Source organism: Acomys russatus, chromosome 17 (assembly GCF_903995435.1).
Source record: "Acomys russatus chromosome 17, mAcoRus1.1, whole genome shotgun sequence".
NCBI classification, from domain to species: domain Eukaryota; kingdom Metazoa; phylum Chordata; class Mammalia; order Rodentia; family Muridae; genus Acomys; species Acomys russatus.
This window is the reverse complement of record NC_067153.1, coordinates 25,904,099-25,930,895: the sequence shown is the minus strand read 5'-3', so window position 1 is coordinate 25,930,895 and position 26,797 is coordinate 25,904,099. Positions and strand designations below refer to the sequence as shown.

The 26,797-nt window shown below is 47.1% G+C and overlaps 1 protein-coding gene across 1 annotated transcript; it reads left to right on the top strand.

Moving 5' to 3' along the window:
* Nucleotides 1-13: 13 nt before the first annotated feature.
* Zhx2 (zinc fingers and homeoboxes 2) lies at nt 14-15,846 on the top strand. Its single transcript, XM_051159646.1, has 2 exons — nt 14-2,597; nt 14,450-15,846. Exon 1 carries the CDS (start codon nt 69-71, stop codon nt 2,592-2,594), a length of 2,526 nt encoding a protein of 841 aa, XP_051015603.1. The 5' UTR covers nt 14-68; the 3' UTR covers nt 2,595-2,597; nt 14,450-15,846.
* The last annotated feature ends 10,951 nt before the right edge of the window (nt 15,847-26,797 follow it).

Here is a 26,797-nt window from a genome sequence, read left to right as displayed (position 1 = left end):
GAAGAAGAAGAAGAAGAAGAAGAAGAAGAAGAAGAAGAAGAAGAAGCCATTGCTCACAGGCAGGCAGCATGGCAAGCAAACGGAAATCCACGACCCCGTGCATGGTTCGGACATCACAAGTACCCGAACAAGGCGTGCTGGAGGAAGCAGACAGGGCCAAAGACAAAGGAGCAATGGGCATGCCACAGTCCGATGTGACCAAGGACAGCTGGGCAGCAGAACCTGAGAACTCGTCCAAAGAAACTGAGGTGGTAGAGCTGAAGCCAACAGGGGAAAGCCAGTCCAAAAAGCTCCAGGGTGGTTACGAGTGCAAATACTGCCCTTATTCCACACAGAATCTGAATGAGTTCACGGAACACGTGGACACGCAGCATCCCAATGTGATCCTCAACCCCCTCTACGTGTGTGCCGAATGTAACTTCACAACCAAAAAATATGACTCGCTGTCTGACCACAACTCCAAGTTCCATCCCGGGGAGACCAGCTTCAAGCTAAAATTGATCAAGCGCAACAATCAAACCGTTCTGGAACAGTCCATCGAAGCCACCAACCATGTTGTGTCCATCGCAGCCAGTGCTCCTGGAAGTGGTGACAATGACCCTGGGGCCTCAGTGAGTAAAACCCCCATGATGAAAACAGGAAAGGCAAAGGCAGATGCCAAGAAAGGGCCCAAGAAGCCTGATGAGGTTGCTCCGGAAAACCACATGGAAGGGACTGCCTGCCTAGTGACAGACACAGCTGAGATCCTGTCCAGACTTGGAGGTGTGGAGCTCCTTCAAGATTCACTGGGACACGTCATGCCTTCTGTACAGCTGCCACCAAATATCAACCTTGTCCCTAAGGTCCCCGTCCCGTTAAATACTACCAAATATAACTCTGCCTTGGACACAAATGCCACCATGATCAACTCCTTCAACAAGTTCCCTTACCCGACCCAGGCTGAGCTCTCCTGGCTGACAGCTGCCTCTAAACACCCCGAGGAGCACATCAGAATCTGGTTTGCCACCCAGCGCTTAAAGCACGGCATCAGCTGGTCCCCAGAGGAGGTGGAAGAGGCCCGAAAGAAGATGTTTAATGGCACCATTCAGTCAGTGCCCCCAACTATCACTGTGGTTCCTGCTCAGCTGGCCTCCACAAAAATGTCACAGCCCATCCTCCAAACAGCCCTACCATGTCAGATCCTTGGCCAGCCCAGCCTGGTGCTGACTCAAGTGACAAGTGGGTCAACAACTGTCTCTTGCTCTCCCATCACACTTGCTGTGGCCGGAGTGACCAACCATGGCCAGAAGAGACCTTTGGTGACTCCTCAAGCTGCCCCTGAGCCGAAGCGTCCACACATCACCCAGGTGCAAGAACCTCCACCCAAGGTGGTCAACACCCCGCTCACCCCAGCTAGCGACCGCAAAAAGACCAAGTTGCAGATTGCGCACCTCAAGGCAAGCTTCTTACAGAGCCAGTTCCCTGACGATGCTGAGGTCTACCGGCTCATCGAGGTGACAGGCCTTGCCAGGAGCGAAATCAAGAAGTGGTTCAGTGACCATCGGTACCGGTGTCAGAGGGGCATTGTCCACATCACCAGCGAATCCCTTGCCAAAGACCAGATGGCCATCGCCGGCACCCGACACGGCCGCACCTATCACATATATCCAGATTTTGCCCCCCAGAAGTTCAAAGAGAAAAGCCAGGGACAGTTGAAAACCCTCGAAGACAGCTTTCTGAAAAGCTCTTTTCCCTCCCAGGTGGAAGTGGAGCGGCTGAGGGTAGAGACCAAGCTGAGCAGGAGGGAAATCGACTCCTGGTTCTCAGAGAGGCGCAAACTTCGAGACAGCATGGAGCAGGCTGTCTTGGATTCCATGGGGCCTGGCAAAAAAGGCTCGGATGTAGTAGGCCCCAATGGTGCTCTGTCTCGACTTGACCAGCTCGCCGGTGCCCAGTTAGCCGGCTCTCTGCCCAGCCCTTCATCAGCAATTATACAAAATCAAGAACAGGTCCACCTGCTCAGGAGCACTTTTGCGAGAACCCAGTGGCCCACTCCTCAAGAGTACGACCAGTTAGCTGCCAAGACTGGCCTGGTCCGAACTGAGATTGTGCGCTGGTTCAAGGAGAGCAGATGCTTACTAAAAACGGGAACCCTGAGTTGGCTGGAGCAGTACCAACGGCATCACCTGCCGGATGATCATGGCCACGACCCTGTTTCGAGAAAAGCAGCAAAACTAGTTACTGAGAGCCCAAAGAATGGAAGCGAGGTGGCTCAACAGTATGCCAAGGACCCCAAAGCACTCTGCGGGGAGGACTCCGAGAAGCTGCTCCCCAGGGTGAAAGTGGCTGGTGAGCAAGCCAAGGACTGTTTGGCAGGCAAGCCCTCAGAGGCCACCTCGGACAGATCAGAGGGCAGCAGCCGAGATGGCCAGGGCATCGAGGAAAACGAGGAGTCGGGCATCGTGGACTTTGTAGAGGTGACAGTGGGAGAGGAGGATGCCATCTCGGAGAAGTGGGGTAGCTGGAGTCAGAGAGTAGCAGAAGCCACAGCAGCTGAGCGGGAGCGCGCAGACTCAGACTCCGACAGCACCCCTGCGGAGGCCGGCCAAGCCTAACAGGTAATTCTACTCCAGACCTGGGCGCGTACAGATTTCCCATTTTATTGGCAGGGTTAATACAGATGGTGGATTCTGAGATGTTGGCAAAGATGATACACCTTTTTTTTAATTGATGTATTAATTGTCTCTATATAGTGACACAAATCATCAATATCGATCAGTTAGGTTTTTGGCATGGTACATTCAAGTATTCCTTATCAAAACCACCAGGGAACAAAGCATTTCAGATGTCAGGTTTGGGATTTTTTCAGTTGTTTTTTTGTTTTGTTTTGTTTTTTGTTTTTCAGAATTTGGAATATTTGCACATATAAAGGGGTATCTTGGGGCTGGGACTATAGTCTGAATCTAAGAACATTTATGTTTCATATTTACATTATACACACAGCCCAAAGGTAAACTCTGTAGCAATATTTTTAATAGTTATGTGCGCGTCATGGTGTGGTAGTCCCACTTCATGTCACGCAAGCACTAGAAAGTTCCCAACTTTGAAGCATTTAGAAGTCTAGGATTTCATATTCAAGATGTTCAACCTGTGTTTATTACTTAAATTTCTCACATACAGTATGTTTTCAAATGCATGCACATAATGGAATGGCTTTGTGGAGCTCATTTGCATAGGTACTACCTCACATACACTTATCAGGGTTGGTTTCTTCATTGGTTGGTTGGTTGGATTGGGTTTTTTGGTGGTGGGGGGATTGTTTTGATTTGGTTTGGTTTGGTTTGGTTTTGGTTTTGGGGGGGTGTTTGTTGGGGAAGTTGTGGAATATAAGTCCTTTCTCAAGGTTCTTTGACAAATGGGTGAAATAAGGCCCTGCTAGTCCTGTTCCCTTGTTTGTGAGGCTGGTCTCAGCAGGCATGTCATGCTGCCTGGGCCTGCTTGGACAGCCTTCAGGCCTGGTCATACCTGAGCCCTCTCAAACTATTAGACCAACACACTCTCTGTGTGTATTATGTTCACAGCTGGAAAACACACACACACACACACACACACACACACACACACAAAAGAAGGGAGTGTATCTTTAAGTTTACTAAATTGGAGATTCAAGGTTATGTCTTTGCACCCAAAAGGCTTTGAAAAGACTCCCTATTTGCTTCATGTGGCTCAGGAAAGGTGCCTTTCTGCTTACGTCCCAGTAACTCCTTCAAATCTGGACAAGACTGTGCAGATTTAGACCTGTGAAGCCACAAAAGCCAAGGAAGGGAGGTTACCATGGTTACTAATGGCCGTGTCATCCACATAATGGCACAGGCCTTGAAGCCCTTGGTGTGTGTGTGTGTGTGTGTGTGTGTGTGTGTGTGTGTGTGTGCTTCCCAAGAGGTCACTACAAGTCAGAACCCCACATAGCGCCTGCTTGGCTGTCTGTGGAGAAAGGGGAGGGAGGGCTGCTTTCCTGAGAGATCACAGGAGCAGCCTGACATGCCTGCCATGATTTGACCAGGTAAGCTGCTCTAGAGAGCACGTAAAAAGCGACGGAAGGGGCCTCCCAAGCTATCCTTCTAGACAAAGGTAAGGGTCTCTGGGATGCTCTGTATGGTCCTGAAGGAAAACCCTAGGAATTACACACCCAGTGTTGATGAACTTAAACAACTTGAGACAGCCATGTTGCTCGTTATTAACTCAATTACTGCATGATATAAATCAGGAAAACCCTATGGAAGCCTTCTCTAGCCAATTCCAGCAACCGTTTAATAATGACTTGTCAACCCCTGGGTACCATCACATCTTCTTGAGGCACTGCCGGTAGGTCTCAGTAAGGATACAGCCCAAAGAGGAGTTTCTGGTGCTAGGTGGCCATTTCTCCACCTTCTTAGGAAGTCCTGCCAGTCTAGTTGTCTTCTCTGTTGAATCAGAGTGGTTTCTGTTCTGTTTTGTCTTGTCTTGTTTTGCTGTTTTTCCGTCCATGTGAATGCTTTAGCTTGCCCTGAGCTTCTCGTCTTGATCTTGATCCATCATATGAATTGACATGCTTGCTCTTTCTTCCCACCCTAGAGTGAGCATAGGTTCAGTTCCACTCAACAATGTATTCTGAGCATCCCATGCCTGCCATGGCAGATGCCAAAAGACAATGGAGGAAGACAGACGACGTGGTTCCTATTCCCAACAGGGCTCACCTGGGCTGAGGGCAGAGGCAGTACTTTCTGTTACCAGCTAATATGGCATGTGATATGATGGGGGCATGTGCAGTAGCATGGGTACTCATTGGAGGCATTCCCAGACTGGGCACCATAAGGAGTTAAGGGAAGAAAGGGTATTGCCTCTGGGGTACCTTCTAGGAAAGCCAAGAAATTAGATAAAGAAACAGCCAAGGTCCAGAGATGGGCAAAGCAACAGGACGTGTGAGGACCAGAAGAGGATTGGCTCAGCCGGTAAGTGGTGTGGGTTCTGCTGATGACTAAAAGATGCAAACCAGAAGCAAAGCTGACTGTCTTCTCTAAGAGGCTGCGACTACTCTGAACCAGGTGTGTTGGCTGAATCAGAAGCGCAGGTACAAGTTCCCCCAGCGTGATCTCAGGTGGTGCTTATTCATCCCCCACAGCTGTGTGAGAGGTAGCCTAGGGGCAGTTGTCCCCTAGAGAGATGAGGCCACCTGTTAGCATCCCTTTCCCAAAGGTACATACCACCTGGGTAGGCTCTGACCGCCTAATTCCCTGCGGTCTGAAGGAAACAGACATGAGGGAGGGGATGCAAAGCTCTCAGGAAGAAGCTTTAGGGAAGGAGAAGATGAAGATCTCCCACGGAGCATCAGCCTAGCTCCGGGATGCCCGTGTTCTTACCTCAGAGATATAGGAAGCACCTGTATCCCCATTTTCTGTTTATGCTAAGTGTCACTGTTGTGAGCTGCAGGGTATTCCTAAACTAGATATTGGAGCTGTTCACCACCTGGAGGTATCACATATTCATGACGGCCTCCTGATGGTTCAGGGAGCCATGGTATAGAGGATGGGCATGCAGGTCACACAGGCAGAGCATCTGAAAACTGGCCAAGTCCTAACCATGAAAGGGTGCACGAATGACTTTGCCAACAGGGCAAAGGCACAGCCCCTACCTGGATCTCAGCCTAAGAAGAGAAGAAATACACACACAGCCTAAGAAGTCCATCTGGATTTTTCTTTTTAAAGGCTTTTCAAAAATTATTTGTCTTAAATTATGTGTATGGAGGAGGGAGGGTTGTGCACACAAGTGCGGTGGCCAGAAGAGGGTGTCAGATCCATTGGAGCTGGAGTTAAAGGCAATTGTGAGGCACTATCTTGGACTCTAGGAACCAAACTTGGGTCCTTTGTAAGAACATTATGTATTCTTAATCAAGCAGCCATGTCTCCAGCCCCCACCATCTGTACTGTTTTACAAGAGCTATGAACACAGAAATTGGAGGAGCTCTAAGGAAGAAAGGTAGCTTTTCTGGTAAAAAATTAAAAAAAAAAAAAAATCACTTACCAACCCACATGTGCAAGCCTTCTTCCCATTCAAACAAAGGAAACAGAAACCGGAAGTAAGTCGCCAGAATTCACTCAGCCAGTGTCTAAATTTGGCTCAAGATCTCCAGCCACTCTCTTCACGGATTCCAGATTTCTGACAGTTTCCAACTCTTGATGACTAGTGATGGCTCAGGGAAGGTGTGAAATCTGTGAAATGTCAAAAAAAAAAAAAAAAATGCCATGGCTCAGCTTGCTTAAAATAATTAAGACTGCTTAATTGTTGCATGCTGGCCACAACTTAAGGTCCAGAGTATGTATACCCTCACACACTGATCAGGTTAGCTGTCTGTATATAGATGAATGAATGAATGAATGAATGAATGAATGAGTATAAATAAGTGAGTGAATGAATGAATGAGTATAAATAAGTGAGTGAATGGATGAATGAGTGAATGGATGATGGATGATGGATGGATGGATGAGGATAAATGAGTGAATGAATGAATTACTCTAATCATTAGTTCTCCTGCCTTTCTTTCCCACTAGACCTTTGAAGTCAGGGACCCCACCTCAGTCTTTAGTTCCTTGTGCACAGTTGGTGGAGACGGTCAGTCATGGTTGTCTCAGTTCATTTACTATTGCTAGTAACACAGGCTGGATGGCTTTGAAAGAAAAAAGGTTGGGTTTTGGCTATACTTCTGGAGGTGCATGGTTGAGTGGCCATCTGGGTATGACCTTTTGTGGGTAGAATTCCAAAGACAGGTGTGTGAATGAGAGAGAAGGAGCAGAGAGAGAGTATGTGTGTGTGTGTGCACACGCACATATATCTGTGTTTGAGAGAGAGACAGGGAGCATGGAATGTGTGCATGTGTGTGTTTCATGATATCTATGTTATATTTAATTATAATTAATAAAACATGTTATTTGGCCGGGCATGGTGGCTCACACCTTTAATCCCAGTACTCGGGAGGCAGAGGCAGACAGATCGTTGTGAGTTCTAGGCCAGCCTGGTCTACAAAGCGGGTCCAGGACAGCCAAGCCTAACACAGAGAGACCCTGTCTCGCAAAACCAAAAAAAAAAAAAAAATGTTATTTGTACAAATTTATGGTTTCTTTATGACACCTCTGGATGTGCTATGTCCACCCTCACTCTCTCCCAGGCCTCCCTCTGACTCCCTAATAGTTAATCTTCTGCTTCCAAAGCTAGTGTTGTGTTGCTTTGTTCTGTTTTCTTTTGTTTCTACACACAGAGAACATACGTGATGTGTGTCTTCCTGTGTCGGGTTTATTTCTTTTAACGCAATGAGGCCCATCTGTGACAAGATTTCACTCTCCTTTATCATAAAATATTCTATTGTGTTGTACACACAATATTCTGTCTGTTTGTCTTTTGGCAGGCATCTAGACTTATTGCATATCTTGGCTCTTGTGGACCATGCTGCAGTAAACATGGCTATGCAGACATCATCTCTAGTATGTGCTCCCTTTGGGTCCTCTGGCTATACAGCTAGATCAGACGGTAGTTCTATTATTAGCATTTTGTTTTGTTTGATGTTTTGGTTGAGGGGTGGATTTTTTTGTTGTTGTTACTTGTTTGTTTCTTGTCTGTTTGTGAGGAACTTCTATCCTTTAGACATACTACTGTAGCATACTATGATACATACCTTTCTTGTTGTAACCACGTACAGTTCGGTTAGAAGCAATTTTACTGGAGAAAGGGCTCGTTGGAAGGGCTACATCTTATCGTGGTGGGAAAGGCACGGTGGCAAGAGGCCAGCTGGGCACATTGCATGAGCAGTCAGGAAGCCCAGAGAGAACGGATGAGACCCTGACACAAAACATTAAGGGCCAGCCCCAGCAACTCACTTCCTCAAACAAAGCTCTACATAGCAAAGCTTCCACAGCCTTCCAAAACAGCATTGCTAGCTGGGAACCAAGTGGTAAGCACATGAGCCTATAGAGGACTTTTGACATTCAAGCTACAACACATATTTAGCACAAAACAGTAGGTAAAAGTGTAACTTTTCAATGCCCCAAGAAAGAGAAGCTCTCATGCGGCTTGCTTTATTGGTATACTTGCTCTGTCCAGGTAGTCTAAAACCAAATCCAAGGGATTTGTCAAGGGATGCTGTACGGTCGATTTTTCAGGAAACACCTCTTGCTCCCCAGAAAAGGACACCATGTTCAATATATGTAACCCTGCTGAGAAAGCCAGAGTCTCCTTCCTAGGCAGTCAGGGAGCAGAGGGAAAGCCACTGCCAAAACCCGTGGTCAGAATTTGTGCCCAAGAGTGTCATGGAAGGTTTGGGTTCTTTGTAAACTCAGTTATGTTATGTAAATATGTTTTTGTTCTAATCCCAAGTGTAGGAGTTTAGTTTGAGCCTTAGCTTGTTCATACCTGTTAATTGTCTCATGAGAGTTGTGGCTTTTGTCAGCCTGTAATAGCCTTCTTCATGCAGCACAAAGAAGGGTGTGGTCCAGGGCTCTGAGGCTATAAATAAGAGCCCAGAGGGAGCATGGTGGGTGGCATGCCCTGTTGGCCTGTAAGGAGTTAGGGAATAGCAGTTTGAAGAGACCAGAGATGACAGTATTGAGGTTTGGGGCAGACAGGAGGAGAGAAACGCTTCCAGGAGCAGCGGCTTGGAGGAGACTGCTGGCTGTGTCTGCTGTGGGCAGAGATGGATATAGCCCAAAAGAACCCAATTGACCCTAGACTGCCAAGAGAAGTAAAAGGGGGCCCCCTCTCCCCACTAACCTCTCTCCTACAAAGGATGGGGAGGTTGGAAGGAAGGTTGAGGCCTAAACACCCCATATAAAGAAGAGTTTAAAAGAAAGAGCGCTACACAAGAGGGAGGAAGATGCGGGGAAATGCTAGAGTGTCCACATGCCCATGAATGGTAGTTCATGCTTTAACTGTTGAGTTGCTGTATGGCTCAGTGAGGCTCTTACAACAGAATCCCAGCATGCTTCAGGAAAAGATTTTTCTTCACAGTTCTGAAGACTGCAAGTTCAAGGTTAAGATGTCAGAGCTACTGACATCCCGTGAGGCTGCACTTCTTTGGCTACCTTCTCACTGCGTCCTCACACGGACTCTCCGCTGTGTGTACTCACACCCCAAGTATCCTTTTCTCTGCTTCTCCAGTCCTGTTAGATTAGGACTTAACTGTTCTACACTTAATTACCTACTGAAAGGTCTTATCTACAACTGCAGGGCTATGATATATACATACAAATCAGTCTGGAACACTTAAAGAACTGTCTGTTGTTGTTGTTGTTGTTGTTGTTGTTGTTGTTGTTGTTGTTGTTATTTAAATGAGATAATAAATGAGAGCCCCTCGGAGCTAGCATTAAGATTGGCACCTGTTCAGTAGAGACACCTGCTAACCTTTTTCAGCCTCTCCATATGGTGAACAGGAAGAATGGCTGATTACTTCCTGCTTTTCCAAATTGACATTTCCTGTTGGTCCCTACCCGTGCAAGCTCATGCCATTCGTTCAATGTGTGTGGAGCCGGGTGTGCATGAGAGGCCTGCAACACCAACATGGGCTGGTATTTACCATGTACTTACATGCGCTCACTCATCCTCACAGTAACTCTGCAGTCAGCATGCGCTTCTTCCTGTATGGCCCATAGAGAAGAAGCAAAGAAAGATGGCTGACCCAGGGTCATCCAGGTAGAAAGCGGTTTGGAATTCAAGCCCAAACCTTAGATATGTAACCCTTGTCCTAGCTGTAACTAAAGACTTGGCACAGCCTACTGTCAGTCATCGAGAAGAGAACCAGAACTGAATAACTACGTACATCAAATTGGCCTAGGAGCGTGTCTTAGTTGTTAGCTGATGAAGGAGGTCCCAGCCCACTGTGAGCTGTGCATCCAAACTCCGTAAGAAAGCTGTGACTATAAGCCAGCCTAGGGACCGGCAACCAGCATCCTCCATGGTCCCTGCTTGTACTTCCTTGGCTATGAACACAGTGAGTCCCTTGGTAAAGGCAATGTGGTGTGGACTGGCAAGCAGGCTGTTTCAAGTTCCTGCCTTGAGCTCCTGCCTTGACGTCCCACAATGATGGATTGTGATTTAGAACCCTTCCTCCCCTAAGTTGCTTTCTGTCAGGGGGTTTTAGCACAGCAACAGGAACGAAACCAGAACTTGAAAGAGTCTCACTCATAGGGCTGAGATATGATTCCGCTGTAATTAGGTTCTCTTGACCCCCGCAAGATACTGCCTGCCAATGGGAGCAGAGGCCCCAGGCCCCTCAGATGCCAACTGCACTTGACCCACCCCCATCGGAGTACAGTGGGATTAACCCGGCCTAGAGGTCTCAGCAAGATCTCCTACCCTGAAGCCTCTCAAGCCTTCCTGAAAATGGAGAGCTTTGGCCAGCTGAGGCCAACTGGACCCAAGTCTGAGGTCAATTTTCAGTGATAGTTTCCCAATCCCCTTGGCAGTTGCTTATGCCCCCTCCATGTCAGCTTAAATTCTCTTTCTTAATTCTAATTAGAGTCGGACCATGACCTCTGCCCCCAATAAAGCAAATGACTCAGAAATGTTATGGTGAGGTTTAGACATAGACAACAGAATGGGGTTGAGCAGGGGTGGAGGTGAGGAGCCTGGGGAGGGGGGGTTGAGCAGGAGTGGAGGTAGGGAGCCTGGAGACGGAGGGGTTGAGCAGGAGTGGAGGTGGGGAGCCTGGGGAGGAGGGTTGAGCAGGGGTGGAGGTGGGGAACCTGGGGAGGGGGTGTTGAGCAGGAGTGGAGGTGGGGAGCCTGGGAAGGGGGGGGTTGAGCAGAAGTGGAGGTGGGGAGCCTGGGGAGGAGGGGAGGAGGGTTGAGCAAGGGTGGAGGTGGGGAGCCTGGGGAGAGGCGGTTGGTCACCCTGAGAATAGAAATATGCAGAATATTCTATTGATCTTCTGTTCTGTGCAAGTGCCTATAGGCCTATAGTGAACAATCCAGTATTATGCACTACAAATACATAGGTTTGTAAAGGGTAGGTTTTCATATTAAATGTTCTTGTCACCAAGGGGGGAAAAATAAGCAGGGAGAGAACATTTTTGGAAGGAGCCAAATATGTTTATTACTATTGGGTTGGATGAGATTGGGTGAGATTTTGAATAGTAGTAAAGGGGGGAGGGGGAGCACTGGAAGAATGTACCGGTGGAATTGAGGCTTCTCTATCCCTTTCATGACTAGCAGCCAGCACCCTGCTGAGACATGGTCTGTGAGCCCCTAAATAATAGACAATCCAGTGCCAGGATCTCTCGCCCAGGATGTCAGATTACATCAAAGCAACACCTCCTGCTCTCCGCACCCTTCCATGACTCTGCCTGGGAATCAGAGAGCATGGCTGCAGGCTCCTGCGATGAAACCCATCCCCATCTTTAAAATTATAAAGAAGAGACTCCCTCAGCTGCCACATGGCCTCTCATGTCATACTGTCTGCCCCTGTTGCTGGGGCCTGAGCTATCCTTAGAGTCCCCTCCTTCCTATTGCTGTTCTGTTGTCTGCCTGTGGCTATTAAAAACTCTTCTGAAACACTCTTTACTTCCACCCCCATCCCCGGGTAATCTATGTCTGTATCTTCTTGAACCCATCCCCACCCAAAACCTAATGAGGCACTGCATGTTTCTTCCCAACAGCAACAGAGGCCCAACAACAATGGGGTAAAATGGTAGGGAGTGCCAGCCCTCAGGGAGTAAGCAGCCTATCCACACCCAAAATTTCCAGGCGGACACAAAAGCCAGGCTCCAGAGCCCCATGCTGCCAGAATCAGGACATCTGCGCATACCTCACTGCAAACCCAACACACTTCCTACATTTTGAACTCTGGTGTGCTGGAGTCCAGGCTCCTTTCTGCTCCCCCATTAGTGAAACCGAGTTCCACCCTGCATATCTGCATGGCCCTAAGATGTTTGTCCTTTGGAGTCTAAGAGATGTAACTCTCAGATTCAGATAAGGGCACAGTGACTACACGTCCCCTCTCTCCCCACAGTGAAAGCATCTTGCCTTAGCAAATGTATTGAGAGGGGGTTGTGGCTGGCTTGGATGACGACTGCCACGTGGACCTCCCAGAGCATCTGCGCTGAGCTCAGCATTATTCAGAGGAAGCTGGACCTAGTGATGGTGAGGACTTTTGTGAGGAGGACCCAGGAAGGCTCTCGTCCCACCTTCCAACAGCTCCTCGGCTCCTTCTTGGAATGTGACAGGAAAGATGAGCCATAAGTGGACATCTGCAAGGCAGCAGCCACACAGAACAAAGAACTTAGCTTTCAGCCTCACAGTGCCACCAGCAGCCAGTTATTACTGAAGTAGAGCAGTGGGGTAGTTTGGGGGAGGGAGAGACTGACTGACTGACTGACTGACTGACTGACTGACTGACTATAAGAATATGTTATGGGAAGATATTTACCATCTATCTCTCACATAGTATAGAATTATTCTTTTGTAAGTCCTCAGGGATCTCTGAGAAGAAATCCTATGGAGGAAATAGAAAAGGGGGGTTGGGGTGGGGAAAGGCTGTCACGTGATTCTGGTGCAGTGGAAGAGAACAGGCAGAGAAAATATCCCCCACAGTGAAGTCAGAGTTCATTCCTGCAGGCCTGAGGCTTGACGGAGCCTGGGCCTGGTCCCAGCTAGTGAAGGTAGTAAAAGGAATAAACAGAGTGACTCAGAAATGTCCCTCAGTGACAGAGGAGCAGGGCCATGCCTGACGTGCCACAGCCTCTGGTCAGCAGCCTGACACTAGTGTGCTGAGGGACGAATGGCTGTTGTAGACCGCAAAGGGGAACTCAGGGTCATCAGAGCTTCTTCTGTCTGCCCTGTTTTCTTCAAAGTGAACATAGTAGGATGCCATTATCCAGGCACTGCTGCCTCTTACTCTACACCTAGCAGGACCCTTGCACTGGAGAGGAAATAAGATTAGCCTGTGGGGGGCGAGGGCTGACCAGCTGGCCTTTAGGTTTGGGCTATGAAAGGCTGGCACCTGTGGACAGGGGCCCCATTTCCAGCCTCACTTTGATAGTTCTGTCAGTTCCTACAGCTTGAAGCCTGCCCACGGCCACATACTCTGGAAACATGGGAGGAGAATTAGAGTTCAAGTGATCTGAAGAATATTTCCAGGGTCTGTAATTGGGATAACTGGAAAGAAAAAAAAACCAGAAGAAGAAGAAGGAAGAAAAAAAAAGAAAGGGGAGGGTAGAGGTGTTAGGGTTCTGCTTCAGTCTGCCTACCTGTGATGTCATTGCCTACCTGTCATGGGGCAGACCCACCTCGCCCCTCCCTCTCTTACTTTCTTACTCCTTTTCCCATTACCTCTTTTCTCTTCCTCTGTCTCTGTCTCTGCCTCTGTCGTCTCTCTCTCTCTCTCTCTCTCTCTCTCTCTCTCTCTCTCTCTCTCTCTCTCTTTCTCTCTGGGGTACCCCTTCCCTCTTTCTTCTCCCCCCCCCCATGTTCATTTAATAAACCTCATATAATAATCTGTTGGCCTGGTATCTTATAATCTTATTTTCTTATTATTAATCATGAAAAAGGCCTTGTCTTCCTTTTTCTGGGTCTGACTTTTGGCCTGTCAATCAGTCCTAAGGAATTACTCAACATTTTATCATCGTCATCATTGTCACCATCATCACATCATCATCATCATCATTAATCATTACAAATAGTTGGAGGACCATACATGTGAATACCCATTTTTTTAAAACCATATAAGGAAGGCTGGTAAAATGATTCAGTAAGTAAAGGTGATCGCAAGCCTGAATTTGACCCCTGAAGCAGACACAGGATGGAAAAAGAGAAACAACTCCCACAAGTTGTCCTATGACCTTCACATGTGCACCATTACACACACACACACACGAAACTTTGTCAGCTTACACCTACTGCTCTAAATTTACACCTAAATCCCAAAAAGCAAGGCAGTATTTACTGCGTCCATGCAGGTCAGACTTTTCATGAATATAGCAAAATATTAAGACAAGAATGACTTAATTGGAATTTTAGATCCGTCCAGAGCAATTCAGGCCATGGTGAGTTGGGGCTGCGTTTCTGGGTATGGGATGTTTCAGAACATTCTGGCAGTGGTAACACGTGACTGACAGAGAGCACAGAGAACCGTCAGCAGAGCAGCTGAATATCATATACCTCCCCTAGTGCCCTACTTCTTTCCATTGGGCCCCACCTCCCAAAGTATCCACAGCATCCCCAAAATAACCCCACCAGCTGGGACCAAGTGTTCAAACACAGGTGTGCCTGTGGGGGGCATTTGAGATTCAAACGAAGCCCCAACTTGGAGGGCATCTGCCCCTCCTTCAACCCCCAGCATACCTTTGGAAGGAGTCCCCAGCCTGCAGGAGGACTAGCAGGAAGTCTTCCACCCCAAGCAATGACAGTCCTCTCTCTCTCTGACATCCCTTTGGTTTGTGTCATCTCTCTAGGGCACTTGGCTTGAACCTCTGCACTGACAAAGGGGAGGCTCTGTCTTTGAAGAAAGAAGAAAGCCCCGCCCCCACCGTGGGCCACCTCACCAGCGACTCTGAGTAGAAGTGCTTCAGCTGTGTGTGCCTGGAGGACACAGGAACTCCGGAGCTCTGTGTCCCTCCCAGAGGCCAGGCAGAAATGGTTCATAGTGCCAAAGTCCTACTACTGCGTTTTCAATGGGTCCCTGTACATAGTATCTGCCTTTGCCCTGGCCCCGCCTCTTGCTATACTGGAACTGATTTATACAATGTGGGGATTTTGTTACCTTTTTAATTGAGGGCAACTTACTTTTCCAGCACTTCTATGGTAAGGTGTTTGCTTTTTCTTTTTCTTTTTCTGTTTTTTTTTTTTTCCTCCCAGGAAGGAGGGCTAACCACATTGCTTCTCTCTCTCTCTCTCTCTCTCTCTCTCTCTCTCTCTCTCTCTCTCTCTCTCTCTCTCTCTCTCTCTCTTATCCTTTTATTAATGAGGGGGAGGGAGCCTTAGTATTAGTGCCACTGTATCTACTGGATTTTTAGGTAGGAAGAATGTCTTTTTTAAGGTAGTTTGCCATTTGAGAGATGGCCTTGGTGGGAAGGGCTGAGGTTGGTCCTCTGGCTCAAAGTGGAATGGGTTCACAAGTAGCGGGGCCTTCTGCGTCAAACCCATTCACGGTTCCCCCAGCTGCCTTTTGGGGACCCTGCCTCTGCCCCATGCCAAGAGGTGGGTCTGGCTTCTCAACTGCTTTGGATAATTGGGGAATGGGTGGCTGCCCTCTTTACAAATCTTTTTAAAATACCAGCAGAAAGGGCTCCCACCACGATTGACGATGCCATCGTGGCTCTTAGAAAATTAAAAGAGAGAATGGTCTTCCTGTCTGGATGGTACAAAGGTAAACATCTCTGGTGGTCTTTTCTCTTCCTCACTGCCTTTTCTTGGTGTGGCATTTGACAGGATTTCAGCTTGAAGCCTCACTATGAGTTGATTTTTGTTGTTCGGTGTGTGTGTGTGTGTGTGTGTGTGTGTGTGTGTGTGTGTGTGTGTTGGGCCAATTTTAGATACCTGAGTGCACTTTTTTTTTAGTTAGTCCTAACTTTTAAAGAAGGAAAGCCAAGAGATATATCTCATGTAAATGTCGCAACATGGGTTCTGTTTGCTGTCCTTGTCCCCTCTCCCACTCCCCAGACCCTTGACCCCATTTGAGTACACTGCACAAATAAAAATGCTAGGGAGTTTGAATAAAAGCGGTTTTTCTAACCTGTTGCTCATTTGCTGTATCTCAATAAAGCAAAGACTAAACATTTTTATAACCTTTCCTCTGCTCCTCATTCTTCATTGTTATCTGGATCCTGGATCCTGGGGCCTCAGCCTGTAGTCCTGACTTGGCCACCTCCCACTGCCAATTCGTTATGGCCATATTTTTTAAGGTTTTTTTTTTAATGTGGGGGGGGGGACACACAGGCACATGTGCATGTGCTTAAGTCATGAAAACAAAATAAAACAAAACAAAACAAAGAAAAAACTTTTTCGTCCATATCCCTGTGACCAAAATCCAAGTCATGGTGACATCTGGCTGTGAGGAAAGCTGGCCAAGTGGCCAAGAACCAGCAAGAGTCCTGTCCCCAGGGGGAAAGGGGGGTGGATACCATGGTCAGAGAACCAGCCACAAGCACATCCAGACACAGCTGACCTCAAGTCCACCTCCCTTCCTGGTTGGATGAGCCCCCATGAGCTACGTTTCACTGCACCTTAAACCTAAGAATCATGACCAACATCATCCTGAACTTAGAATCTATTTCCAAGGTCAGGGCCCACTCTTACCCGGTGTAAAATGCCTACACACCCCTGTGGTTGCCATCACTACTGTGGCATCTCCTGACGAGACAGCAATGCCCATAGGTTGATAAAGGGCACACAGAGGCAAATCATTCTGGATTTGATTTCCGGGAGCTCTGTCTACTGCGGTTGGTTAGCTCATTCTCTCAGATTGAACAGTGAGTGCTAACACTACCAGGGTCTCTATGTGGAGACTTGGAGAACACAGCCACATCAGCAGGCAGCTACCAGCTCCTCATGCCACTTGACTGTTTGGCTTCAGGAGCACGGTGTGCTGTGCTGCTTGTTCAGAAGCGTGGTGTGCCAGGTAGGCTGGCTGCCAGGCCATGCCTGCAGAATGGCTCCTGCGTGCGCTGAGAAGTCAAGCTTGGTGAGGCCAGAGGCTTAGGGGGGTTGTTAAGAGGAAAGGCTCTTGAGAAAGGAAACCGGAAAGGACCCTGAGAGTCACACCTAAGGAGAGATTCCTCTGAGTGTCCACTCAGCCAGATAAGATGATAAGCAGTCTAGAACAGGAGCTATAGGCTCACATCCAGCCACGGGGAAGAGAAGAGATGAGTTTCCTCCTTAAACCATGAGTGAGGCTGGCTTCCATGCATCTGTCCTCCTCCTGAGTTCCAAGGAGAGAAGGAGAAGAGAAACAGAGGGAGGGAAGGAGGTAGGGAAGGAAGGAGGAAGGAGAAGGGAGGAGGGAGAGAGGGAAGAAGGAAGGAGAAGGGAGGAGGGAGGGAGGATGAGATAGACAGAGAAAGGGGCCAGAGAGAGATTGAGCTTTAGTACTGGCTGGCAAGGCTGACTCATTCTGGTCCCTGCATTGCCTTTCTCCCTGTGTTCCCAGCACCTGGCTCCTCATCACACACACACACACACACACACACAACCCTCATCGCCCCACCCCACCCCTGCCCCGTGCTGTCCAGCCCTTCCCTTTAATGAATGTCCCAGCCCATCTCCACAGGTGGCTGCACTTCCCTCCTTCTACTTACCACCCTTGCAGTTAGGCATGCCACTGGAAAAGCAATTTAAATGGAATTCTTCAAGCAAGACAGTGGGAGCCACCATCAAATGCCTAATGTCTGTAGAAACCAAAGAAAAAGCCCTGGTAATAGGCAGGAGGGGAAAAACACAGGGAAGATGGTTTCGCCCTTTTAACCACCTAGCAAACTACATCAGGCTGTGCTTCTCCAGTGGGAATGATTGAAGAGTGGCAGACCTAGGAAAGAGATTCTGTGGGACAGGCCGGGTTCTTGAAGGGGCGGAAGAGAGCAGCAGGTAGCAGTGGCTAGCTACTGCTTCCATTTACAGTGCACCCTTTGCACTCCTAGCACTTCCTTCAAGGCATTTTTCTCTTCTGTACTTGGTCTTCTGTTGAGAGTGAGAGCTGCCCATCATGGAGACAATGCCCACCTCCACCCAGCCAGGGGAGAGCCATCACACTCTAGTGTACCTAGATAGGTACAGGGCCACACACAGACCCCACTCTGGACCAGTCAGGTTCTGGGAGAAAGGACCGCTTTCTTCCAGTGTAGATGATGAGTGTGATGACAATTGCCAGGAGCCAGATTCTGTGACTTTTTCTAGGAGACATGAATAAATATCTAAGCACTCAAGATCAGGCACCAACAACATACCCAAATAAATGGTCCTCTGAGTTTGGCTTGATGAACCAGAAAGTTTATTAGGGATTGCTTAAAGGAGTAGGTAACTCAGGCACATCTATCCTCTAGCACAGTAATGACTCACAAGAGTGGAGGGTCATAAGCCTTTTTCCTCCCTCCTCTCTTTCCATCCTCCCTGCCTTCCTCCCTCTTCTCTCTAGGAGAGACCGCTCCAATCCAGAGGAGACAGCCACACAGCAAGCCTTCCGAAACCAGAGGTCTTGCCAGGAGAGGAAGCCAACATACAAGTTAAAAACTACATGTGCCCAAAAGCCACGAAGGGAGCTGCATCTGGAAGGGGTCGAGGTACTGATAAATGGTGGCAGTGACATCATTTGAGTCCCTGAAGTCTGCAATTCCTAAGACCATCTCCCTGTCCTTCCATTTTCATTCAAGCCAACACATTCATTCCCCCCTTTTGACGTGAACTAAACAAGCAAACCTGTGGGTTGGGTTTTTGGAGACAGTGTCTCTCATGGCCCCTGGATCTCACTATTTCAGCAGGGCTGGCTGCCTAGCAGGCCCCAGATGCTGCTTGTTTCTGCATTCCTAGCCTGGCCCGCTTCTTGCCAAGCAAACAAATGTATTTCTCTGTAGCCTGTTCACTTCCCAACTTCCCTTGCAGTGAAAGTGGCTACTAAGACATGGGCAGAAGATGACTGTAGAGCTGTCATTCTCCTTCCTCTCTTCCTGCCTCCTGCAAGCTGGTGATCATGAGCAGGGGCCCTGGTCAGCTGGTTGAGGCCATGCCACAGTTGCCTGCTTTCAAACTTCTTTATGTGTTGGAAAAGTAAACCTTGATTTGTTTACTCTGTATTGGAGTATTCTGGTATTTGCAATAAAATACACTCATAAGGAGCACAAAGCCTGAACACTATCCCTCTGCGACAGAAGTCTCTTCATTCGGGTGCCTGTCCATCCATCCCTGAGCTACCTGCCAGGTGGGAGATGAGTTAGACATTGTTTCCTGTTCAAGGAAACTCGATCTTGTGTTTGAAGAACTAGTCCATATTTGCCAAATAAACAGATGAACAGAAGAAGACCCAGGAAGCAGAAGTGAAGGTGTGTAATCAGGATTTTAGGGAGTAAAAAAAGAAAGAAAGAAAAGAAAATCTAGCAAGCAGCAAATGATAACCAAGGAAGAAACCAACAATTGAGACTGGAAAGATGGCTCTGAGGTTAAGAGCACTGTCTGCGCTTCCACAAGTCCTGAGTTCAATTCTCAGAAACCACAACCATCTATAATGTGATCTGATGCCCTCTTCTGGTATTGAGGAATAAATAAATACCAGTTTTGACAACCAAGTCACCTTAATTCACGCCCAGTTATGGGCTAGGAAAGTAGCTGGGTTGGTAGAGCATTTATCTAGCATGCACAAAGCCCCGGATTAGCTCCCTAGCACCACAGGCAACCAGGCTGCACACTTGTCATCCTGGAACTCAGGATGTGGGTGTGAGTCATTTCCATGAGACCCTGTTTCCAGAGAACAAAGTCACAAGCAATTATTTGAAAAGAACCTGAGAAACAAATGTGGTTTGGGAGTTTCCAATGCAAGTAAAATAGTAAATAGGAAACAAGTGGACAGGAAGAGGAGGTATGTGTGAAGCCTTTTGCCTTGGAATTGCTTCCCTTAGCTGAATTTGTGTCACAAGCCCTAGATTAGACCACTCTCTCCAAGTCTATGCTCTGGCTCCTTACATGGTCTATTCCTCTGAGCACAATGCTGGGGGCTGATGGGTAAATGGTACCTAGGCGGATATGGTTTTTCATCTTGGGATGCTCACACCTTCCCCATTTCTTGCCTAAATTTCACCCATTCCTAGAAACCCAACTTAAATTCGACCAGGCCAAATAATGTAGAAACCGGATTTAAGGATGACCTACACTCACACTGGCTCTCAGGACACCTCATTATTTTGAACTCCTGGGCAATCACCAGCACCAGCATTCACTTCTAATCACGTGACCACTGGCTGGCTGCTTCTTCTCTCGTGAGGCTCCTGCAGGTTTATATCTCCCCAGCATCGCTGCTTCCCCCTTAATAACACACCCCTGCCCATTCAGAAAGTCTTCTGCAGCCCTGATCTAACTATCACAGATAATATTGGAGTGGCACCAACACAGAGCATGGCCCTTCTGTCAATGGATGGTCATTTGCCTCAGGCCTAGACAATAACAGCACCTCTCTCCTCAGTGAGACACACACACGTGATGCAGACCGGGTCAGTCATTGTTAAGGCTTATAGACACTGAAGGGGAAACAGCTTCAGAGAACAGGGTATGAGGAAACTGGGCAATAAACAGCACACACGAAAGGTATTTAAGACGTGTTGCCCTTGGGTAAACCTGGAAGCCTATTTACTGTCTTGTAAGAAGATAAGAAAAAATAAATTCCTCTTTAGTCTTGTTTTGCTTGTTTAGCCTATGGTGCCAGGATGGGCCATATGACTTCATCTTCAGTAGAATTCCATGAGCAAGTTCCAGCAAATGAGAAATGAAGCTGAAAACCAAGTGGTGTCATACCTCTGTTCCTGGCATATGCCTGGTGACCCACTTCCACGGGCCCTATGTGTCTCCACATTTGCTCATACTCCTTCCGCCTCCTAGGAACCCTTATGAGGGCTAGAAGAGATAGAAAAATGACTGAGGCAAGGAATAGGATGAGTTCGTCACAAGGGCTAGCTGTGACACAGCCCTGAGAAGTCAGGAGTCCCAGAATTCTGGCCCTGGATTCACCACGAATGAGGTTTGTGACCCAGGAAAAGTCAGTGTTCCTTTCTCCTTCAGCCTCTCGTCTCCTCTTTTGAAAACTAGAGATTTAGACATTTTGGCTGCCATGCCTACTGTGGGATTTGATGGCTCCAGGGGCCTGCACCATCATCATGTCTAGAGGAGGCTCCGGATTCCCAAACTCCACCTCTACTGCAACCAAAGCCTTTGCAGAAGTTTCACAGGACAACAGTGAACCGAGTGTACTTCTGGGAGATATCTCTTAAGCTCCGGAGCAAAGAGTGTCGGCCAGGGCCCCTGGAGGACTCTGGAGAAGCCTGTGTAGCAAGGCAGACTTAAAGAAGACCAGACAGCGGTGTGGAAGGGTGAAGAGTGGACTATTGAGGAATATTTATCTTAACTCAGAACATGTCATTAAGCAGCTCTCCTCTGATAAGCTACAGCCACAGAGGTGTCTGTTAAAAAAAAAAAAAAAAAAAAAGAAAGAAAAAAAAAGAGAAGAAAAAAGAAAAGAAAAACAGAGGACCTTTGTTTGAGGTCATTTAACCAGCTGCTCTAGAAAGACAGCTGCTTCTGGTCTATGTCTGGATGCAATCTCTACCCTGAAGAGGTGGGTGAACGTTCCAGACTCCATCACCAGAACCAAGCTAATGGCTGAGCTGGCCTTAGCAGGATAGGATGACTTTCTCCCTAATCCCCATGTGCTGGGGGGAGGGGTGTTCTGCATGCGCACCCCCCTTACCCCTCCTTCCGCCAACTCCCTGGTGTGGCAGAGCGGCTGCATATTGTGTAAGAATGGCTAGGGCTCTGGGAAAGAACGGTGTCCATGGAACATTACAATTTTGAGCCTCCACGTTGGGAAATTGCGTAATTTTCCGCAGTCAAGGACTAAAGCCCGGACTTCAGAGTTCTTCAAGACTGGAGTCAGGAATCTTCCCAAAGCCACACATTTAATGAACGTCAGAGCCAAGATCTCAAGCCAGATTTCTCTGAAACCAAAGGCCAGGCTCTTAACCACAACAGTCCAGTCTCTCACGGAGTGATTGTCACAGCTGGGAACTGATTCCCACACTGAAGGCAGCACATGGACGCATGCACATTCAAAATGGGCTGACCCGTGGTGGGTATGTCCCGAATACTGTTTCCCCCAGGCCAGGAATTCCCTTAGAGGGCTCTGACAATCACATCTGTCCACATGGAAAGCTGACAGGAGTCGGGGGATATGGCTGGGACAGAGCCTTTCAGAGAATTGTGAAGAGGACTGAAAACAGACTCTAAATAACGAGAGTATGAAGATTTTTAAGGATCAATTCCTGCTGATTTATAAAGATGTGAAGAGTACAAGAATTTCAAATCTACATCATCACCAGCGAAACTCTGCTCTGTGAAACCACTAATCTGGCTTTTCTTTCTTTCTTTCCTCGTTATTTGTAGAAAGCTGCCTAGCTGTGGGATGCCCCACCTTCCTCGCTGGCAGTACAGTCACATACTGCCTTATAATTACTCATCTGAGGGACTGCTTTCATTCACTAGTCTGTGCAATCCCTGAGGCAAGGCTCTGACTTTGCTCACCTTTACACCCCCAATGTTCAGCCCAAAACATCACAAAGTTATTAGCAAATGCTGAAGAAGGAAGAAAAGGAAGAAGAGAGAGAGTGAGGGAGGGAAGGGAAAAGGACTGGGAGATTAACAAGGAGATAAAGTGAAGATCTGTGCAATGCATATAAAATTAACCCCCCAAGAATAGAGCATAAATGTTAGGTTTATTATGCAGCAACAAGGCTGGATGCACGGTTTTGGCTGGCTTAAGCAGATTAACTGTGAAAGACATTTGGAGGCAAATAGAGAAATCCGAATGGAGATGCTATTGGGAAACTACTACTAACCATTCCTCAAGTATTTACTGGTGGAGATGCATAAGAAAATGCACTCTTTGCTTACCACTGCACAATGAAGGAATGAAATGAGAACATATGCAACATGCATACAATTTAAATGCTTAAAGTGTTTCAAAAACACAGGATGGTAAACAAATCTCCTTCCTCCCTTCAGGGGGACATCACTATACAACAAGCCTTGAGTTACTCAACCAATCCCTTACTAAGAGGCCTACATGGCTTTTCCCATTTCTTTGCTGCCATAATCTTTGTTCGTTCTCCATCTCTCGTGCATCTGATTATTTCCTTAGCATGAATGTGGATAAGGCTTCAGCTTTGGAAATCAGAGCCAACCAGAAGGACCTGAGGCCTTCCTGAGTGACAGACTGACAGACTGTGTCTCTCAGCTTGCTGTCCTTCCTTCCTCACACCCTTTCCCCAGAACACACTCTGCCCCCTGAGGCAGCTGCTTCCTGCGTGATTGGCTGACCCTGCCAAGTGTGAAAGTTGTGCTTCTGCTAACCACATATCCATTATTACCCAGACAGGTGATTTGAGACCACGGGTACAGAACATCTTATAGACATAAGATGGGAGCTTATGGAGACTACTATCCCGTCCAAGAACTGGAAAGCTTTAGAAGCCACTTCTGCCTTTTGAAAGGGAAGCACATGGGCCTAAAGGTGTTGCAAGTAATCAGAAGAGTGGATCATCAGCAATCTACTTAGTATGCTTCTAGAAGCCAGCTGGTTCACAGCCTGTAATTGGGACAAGACACTTAGCCTCTCCAGGCCTTGGTTTCCTTAGGTGTGGAGTAGGGAGTGAAGGTCCACATCATGAACTTGTGACATAGATGACAATATGAGGCACTGGTGTAGTACTGAGTTTTTGAGAGTCTCAAGAGCCACCTGTGGTAGTACATGCCTGTAGTCCCAGCACCTGGAAGGTGGAGGCAGGAACATAGAGAGTTCAAGGCAAGCCTTGATAGCAAGTTAAAAGCCAGTCTGGCTACATGAGATGCTATCTTTAAATAAAGAATCGCAAGAAGAACCCTCATCATAGATTATGCTGTATCGAAGGGACTTCTCAGGCAGATACAGGGAGAGTTGAAAGAATATGCAAAGGGTGTCAGGAGACAGAGATTAGCAACAGGAGAGCCATTATCACCATCAAAGCTAAAGGAACAAACAGAGGGAACAGTGTTATCAGAACCCAGTAAGAGAGAAGCGCAGAGAAAGGCCAGGCGACATAGCTGGGGTCACAGCTGTAACTACCACCAGCAACAAAGCAGACAAGAACTGGGGAAGATGGGATATAGGAGAGGATGAGGGTGTTGACCAAAACTAGGCACATATGAAGAAGCAATAAGAAAACCTACTACTTTACAAGCTAATTGAAAATATGAATTGGGTTTTTGTTTTTGTTTTTGTTTTAAGGCCTTGAATAACCCTCTGGGTGAAGTACTAACACACGTGCCTTGAATGCAAACCATCAGCTCTCTAATTGGACTTAACACCCACTCAACAAGACGGAAAACATACCTGGTACTGGAAACCAAGCTAATCACTCAGCCTTGTGACGTCATGGTTATTGGAAGAGACTCAACAGCCACTAATTTACTAAACCAGCACGATCCCTAACAAAACTCTATAAGCATTTGTCCTTATACTCAAAGATACGTGGAGTCTTCACCCCTCAGCAAGGAAATGTCTCTTCACAACAGATGGAGACCACTACAGAAAAACCACAATGCATCAAAATGCAGAGTTGTGGGGCCCTGTCCCAATAGATCCGTCTACAAAACACTCCTGCACCAAAGCCTCAGGAAACACTGTGGAAGAGGGGATGGAAAGAGAGTAAGAGACAGGGGGTCCAGGAGCTTGCTGTAAGATTGTGCCTCCTACTAATATCAGAAGCTATACCCATAAAAGCTCAGCCACGTGGCTGCCAAAATACGAGCTGAATAAGGAAGACACTGATAAACATGCCAAAGTGGATGGAGGAAAACTACTTGCTGGTTTGCTCTCCATGGCTTGCTCAGCTGCCTTTCATGTACAACCCAGGCTCAACTGTCTAGGGATGGGACCACCCATAGTGGACGAGTCCCTCCTATATCAATTAGCACTTAAGAATATGCCCCCACAGACCTACCCACAGGCCAATCTGATGAAGGCAAGTTTTCAACTGAGAGTCCCTCTTGACAGGTATATCTAGGTTTATGTCAAGTTGACCAAAACTAACTAGCATACTCCTGTAGCCCTGAGAGCTTTTTTTTTTTTTTTTTTTAAAGCAGATTTATTTTATGTGTTTGTTTGCCTACATGCATGTATTTGCACTATGCACATGCTTAGTACCTAGGGTGGTCAAAAGGCATCAGATCCCCAGGATCTGGAGTTAAAGTTCTGTGGGTGCTGGGAACTGAACTGGATTCTCTGCATGAACAGTAAGTGTCATCGCTCCAACACACCCACTTACTCCACACAAAATATTCTTTTTTTTTTAAAGGTTTCTTTATTTATTATTATGTATACAGTGCTCTGCCTGCATATACATCCACAGACCAGAACAGGGCATCAAATCAAATTATAGATGGTTATGAGGCACCATGTGGTTGCTGGGAATTGAACTCAGGACCTCCGGAAGAGCAGTCAGTGCTCTTAACTGCTGAGCCATCTCTCTGGCCCCACAATATTCTTAAATATATATATATATATATATATATATATATATTTTTGCTGCTATTCATCCAAGTTGTCTTGGTAGGCACAAAGACCCTTGAAGTTGCTAAGCCACAAAAAACTAGTTGTTCCTTGTAAAAAATCTGCCCAACCCTAAGCTACCAGTAACCAGGATAGTTTATTTTATGAAGTCAGGCAAGAAGAGGGAACAGTCTTCAGCACTCAAAAAATAATGAAAGGTTGGGGGGGGGGTGTAACTCAGTCGTAGAACTTATACTGGCCACTAAAAGGCCGTGAGTCCCATTTCCCAGCACATCCAAATTACAAGTCTAAGCACAAGTGGGAGTTAGGTGGGAAAGGAGGGGTATTTATTGAAGTCATTACTGATCTATTCATTGAATTTTCTCCTGCTGAAGACTGTAGCCACATTTCTTAACATTTCTTCAGCACTACGAATGAATGGCAAATAAAACAATACAAACTTGTTTTTGAGCATTCGTCTTACATTCGCCTTTAACCAACGCCCCAAGACATCTCTGTTCACCTTCATAGTAAGTCCATTCATCTTGCAACTGATGACAAAAATCACCCTTCAGTCCCAGAATGTGACCAGCTATTTTTACAGCTATCACCTGTAGAGTCAAGTGTGTGTCCTTTTCTTGCCATGGAAGGGAGACAACCTATTGCCCTGTATACAGATTTCCATGGCTACACCAGACAGAGCTCCTCGGGGGAAAGAGACAGTGCAGACTGCTTTGTGACCCCTGTCCCTTTATACACTGTGTGGCATGTAGTAGATATTCAACATATGTTCATAAACTAAGTGAATGATGGACAGACAGACGGAATGAATAGATTGTAATGTATGAGTGGATTAGGGAATAAATGATGACTAGGTAAGTGAGAAGATGCATAGATATTTGTGCGTATGAGGGAGTGGTGAGGTGGCTACTGGGTAAATGGATAAATAGACGGTTGGGTGGTTAGAAGGATAGGTAGACAACAGGTCATTGAAAAATAAAGGTGTGGCTCATGTGTGTGAAAACCTGGTCCCCAGCCAGGGGTGCTGTTTGGAAAGGCTCTAGAATGTTTAGAAGCTTGAGCCCTGCTGGAAGAAGTACGTCACTGAGGGCAGGACTTCCGGTCCATTCTTTGTTTCCTGGCTATAGATGCAGAGCGACTGCCATGTCTTTCTCATCAGGATAGGTTGAAACCCCACCCACCCACCCCCCTGCAAATCATAAGCCAAAATAAGTCCTTCCTCTCTTACGCTGTTTCTTGTCAGGTTACTTGGCCAATAACAGGAACAGTAAATAATACTAAATGATTTAAGAGATAGCTGCCTTTCTTGAAGAGTCAATATAAAACATGCCCTATCTACCTTTTACGATAATGTCACATTAGGTAAGAGATTACAATTCTGACTGCATAGTGTGGGGAGTTGGCCAACATAGGATCCAAGGCCAATGTTCCACTCCCATTTTTCACCTAGTAGTTGGCTATTGCTTGAACAAAGCCCTAGATGCTGTGGGTCATACTCTGTGTACTT

Bases quoted from the DNA above. Each gene is read 5' to 3' on its own strand.
- Zhx2 (XM_051159646.1), top strand. From the start codon at position 69: ATGGCAAGCAAACGGAAATCCACGACCCCGTGCATGGTTCGGACATCA.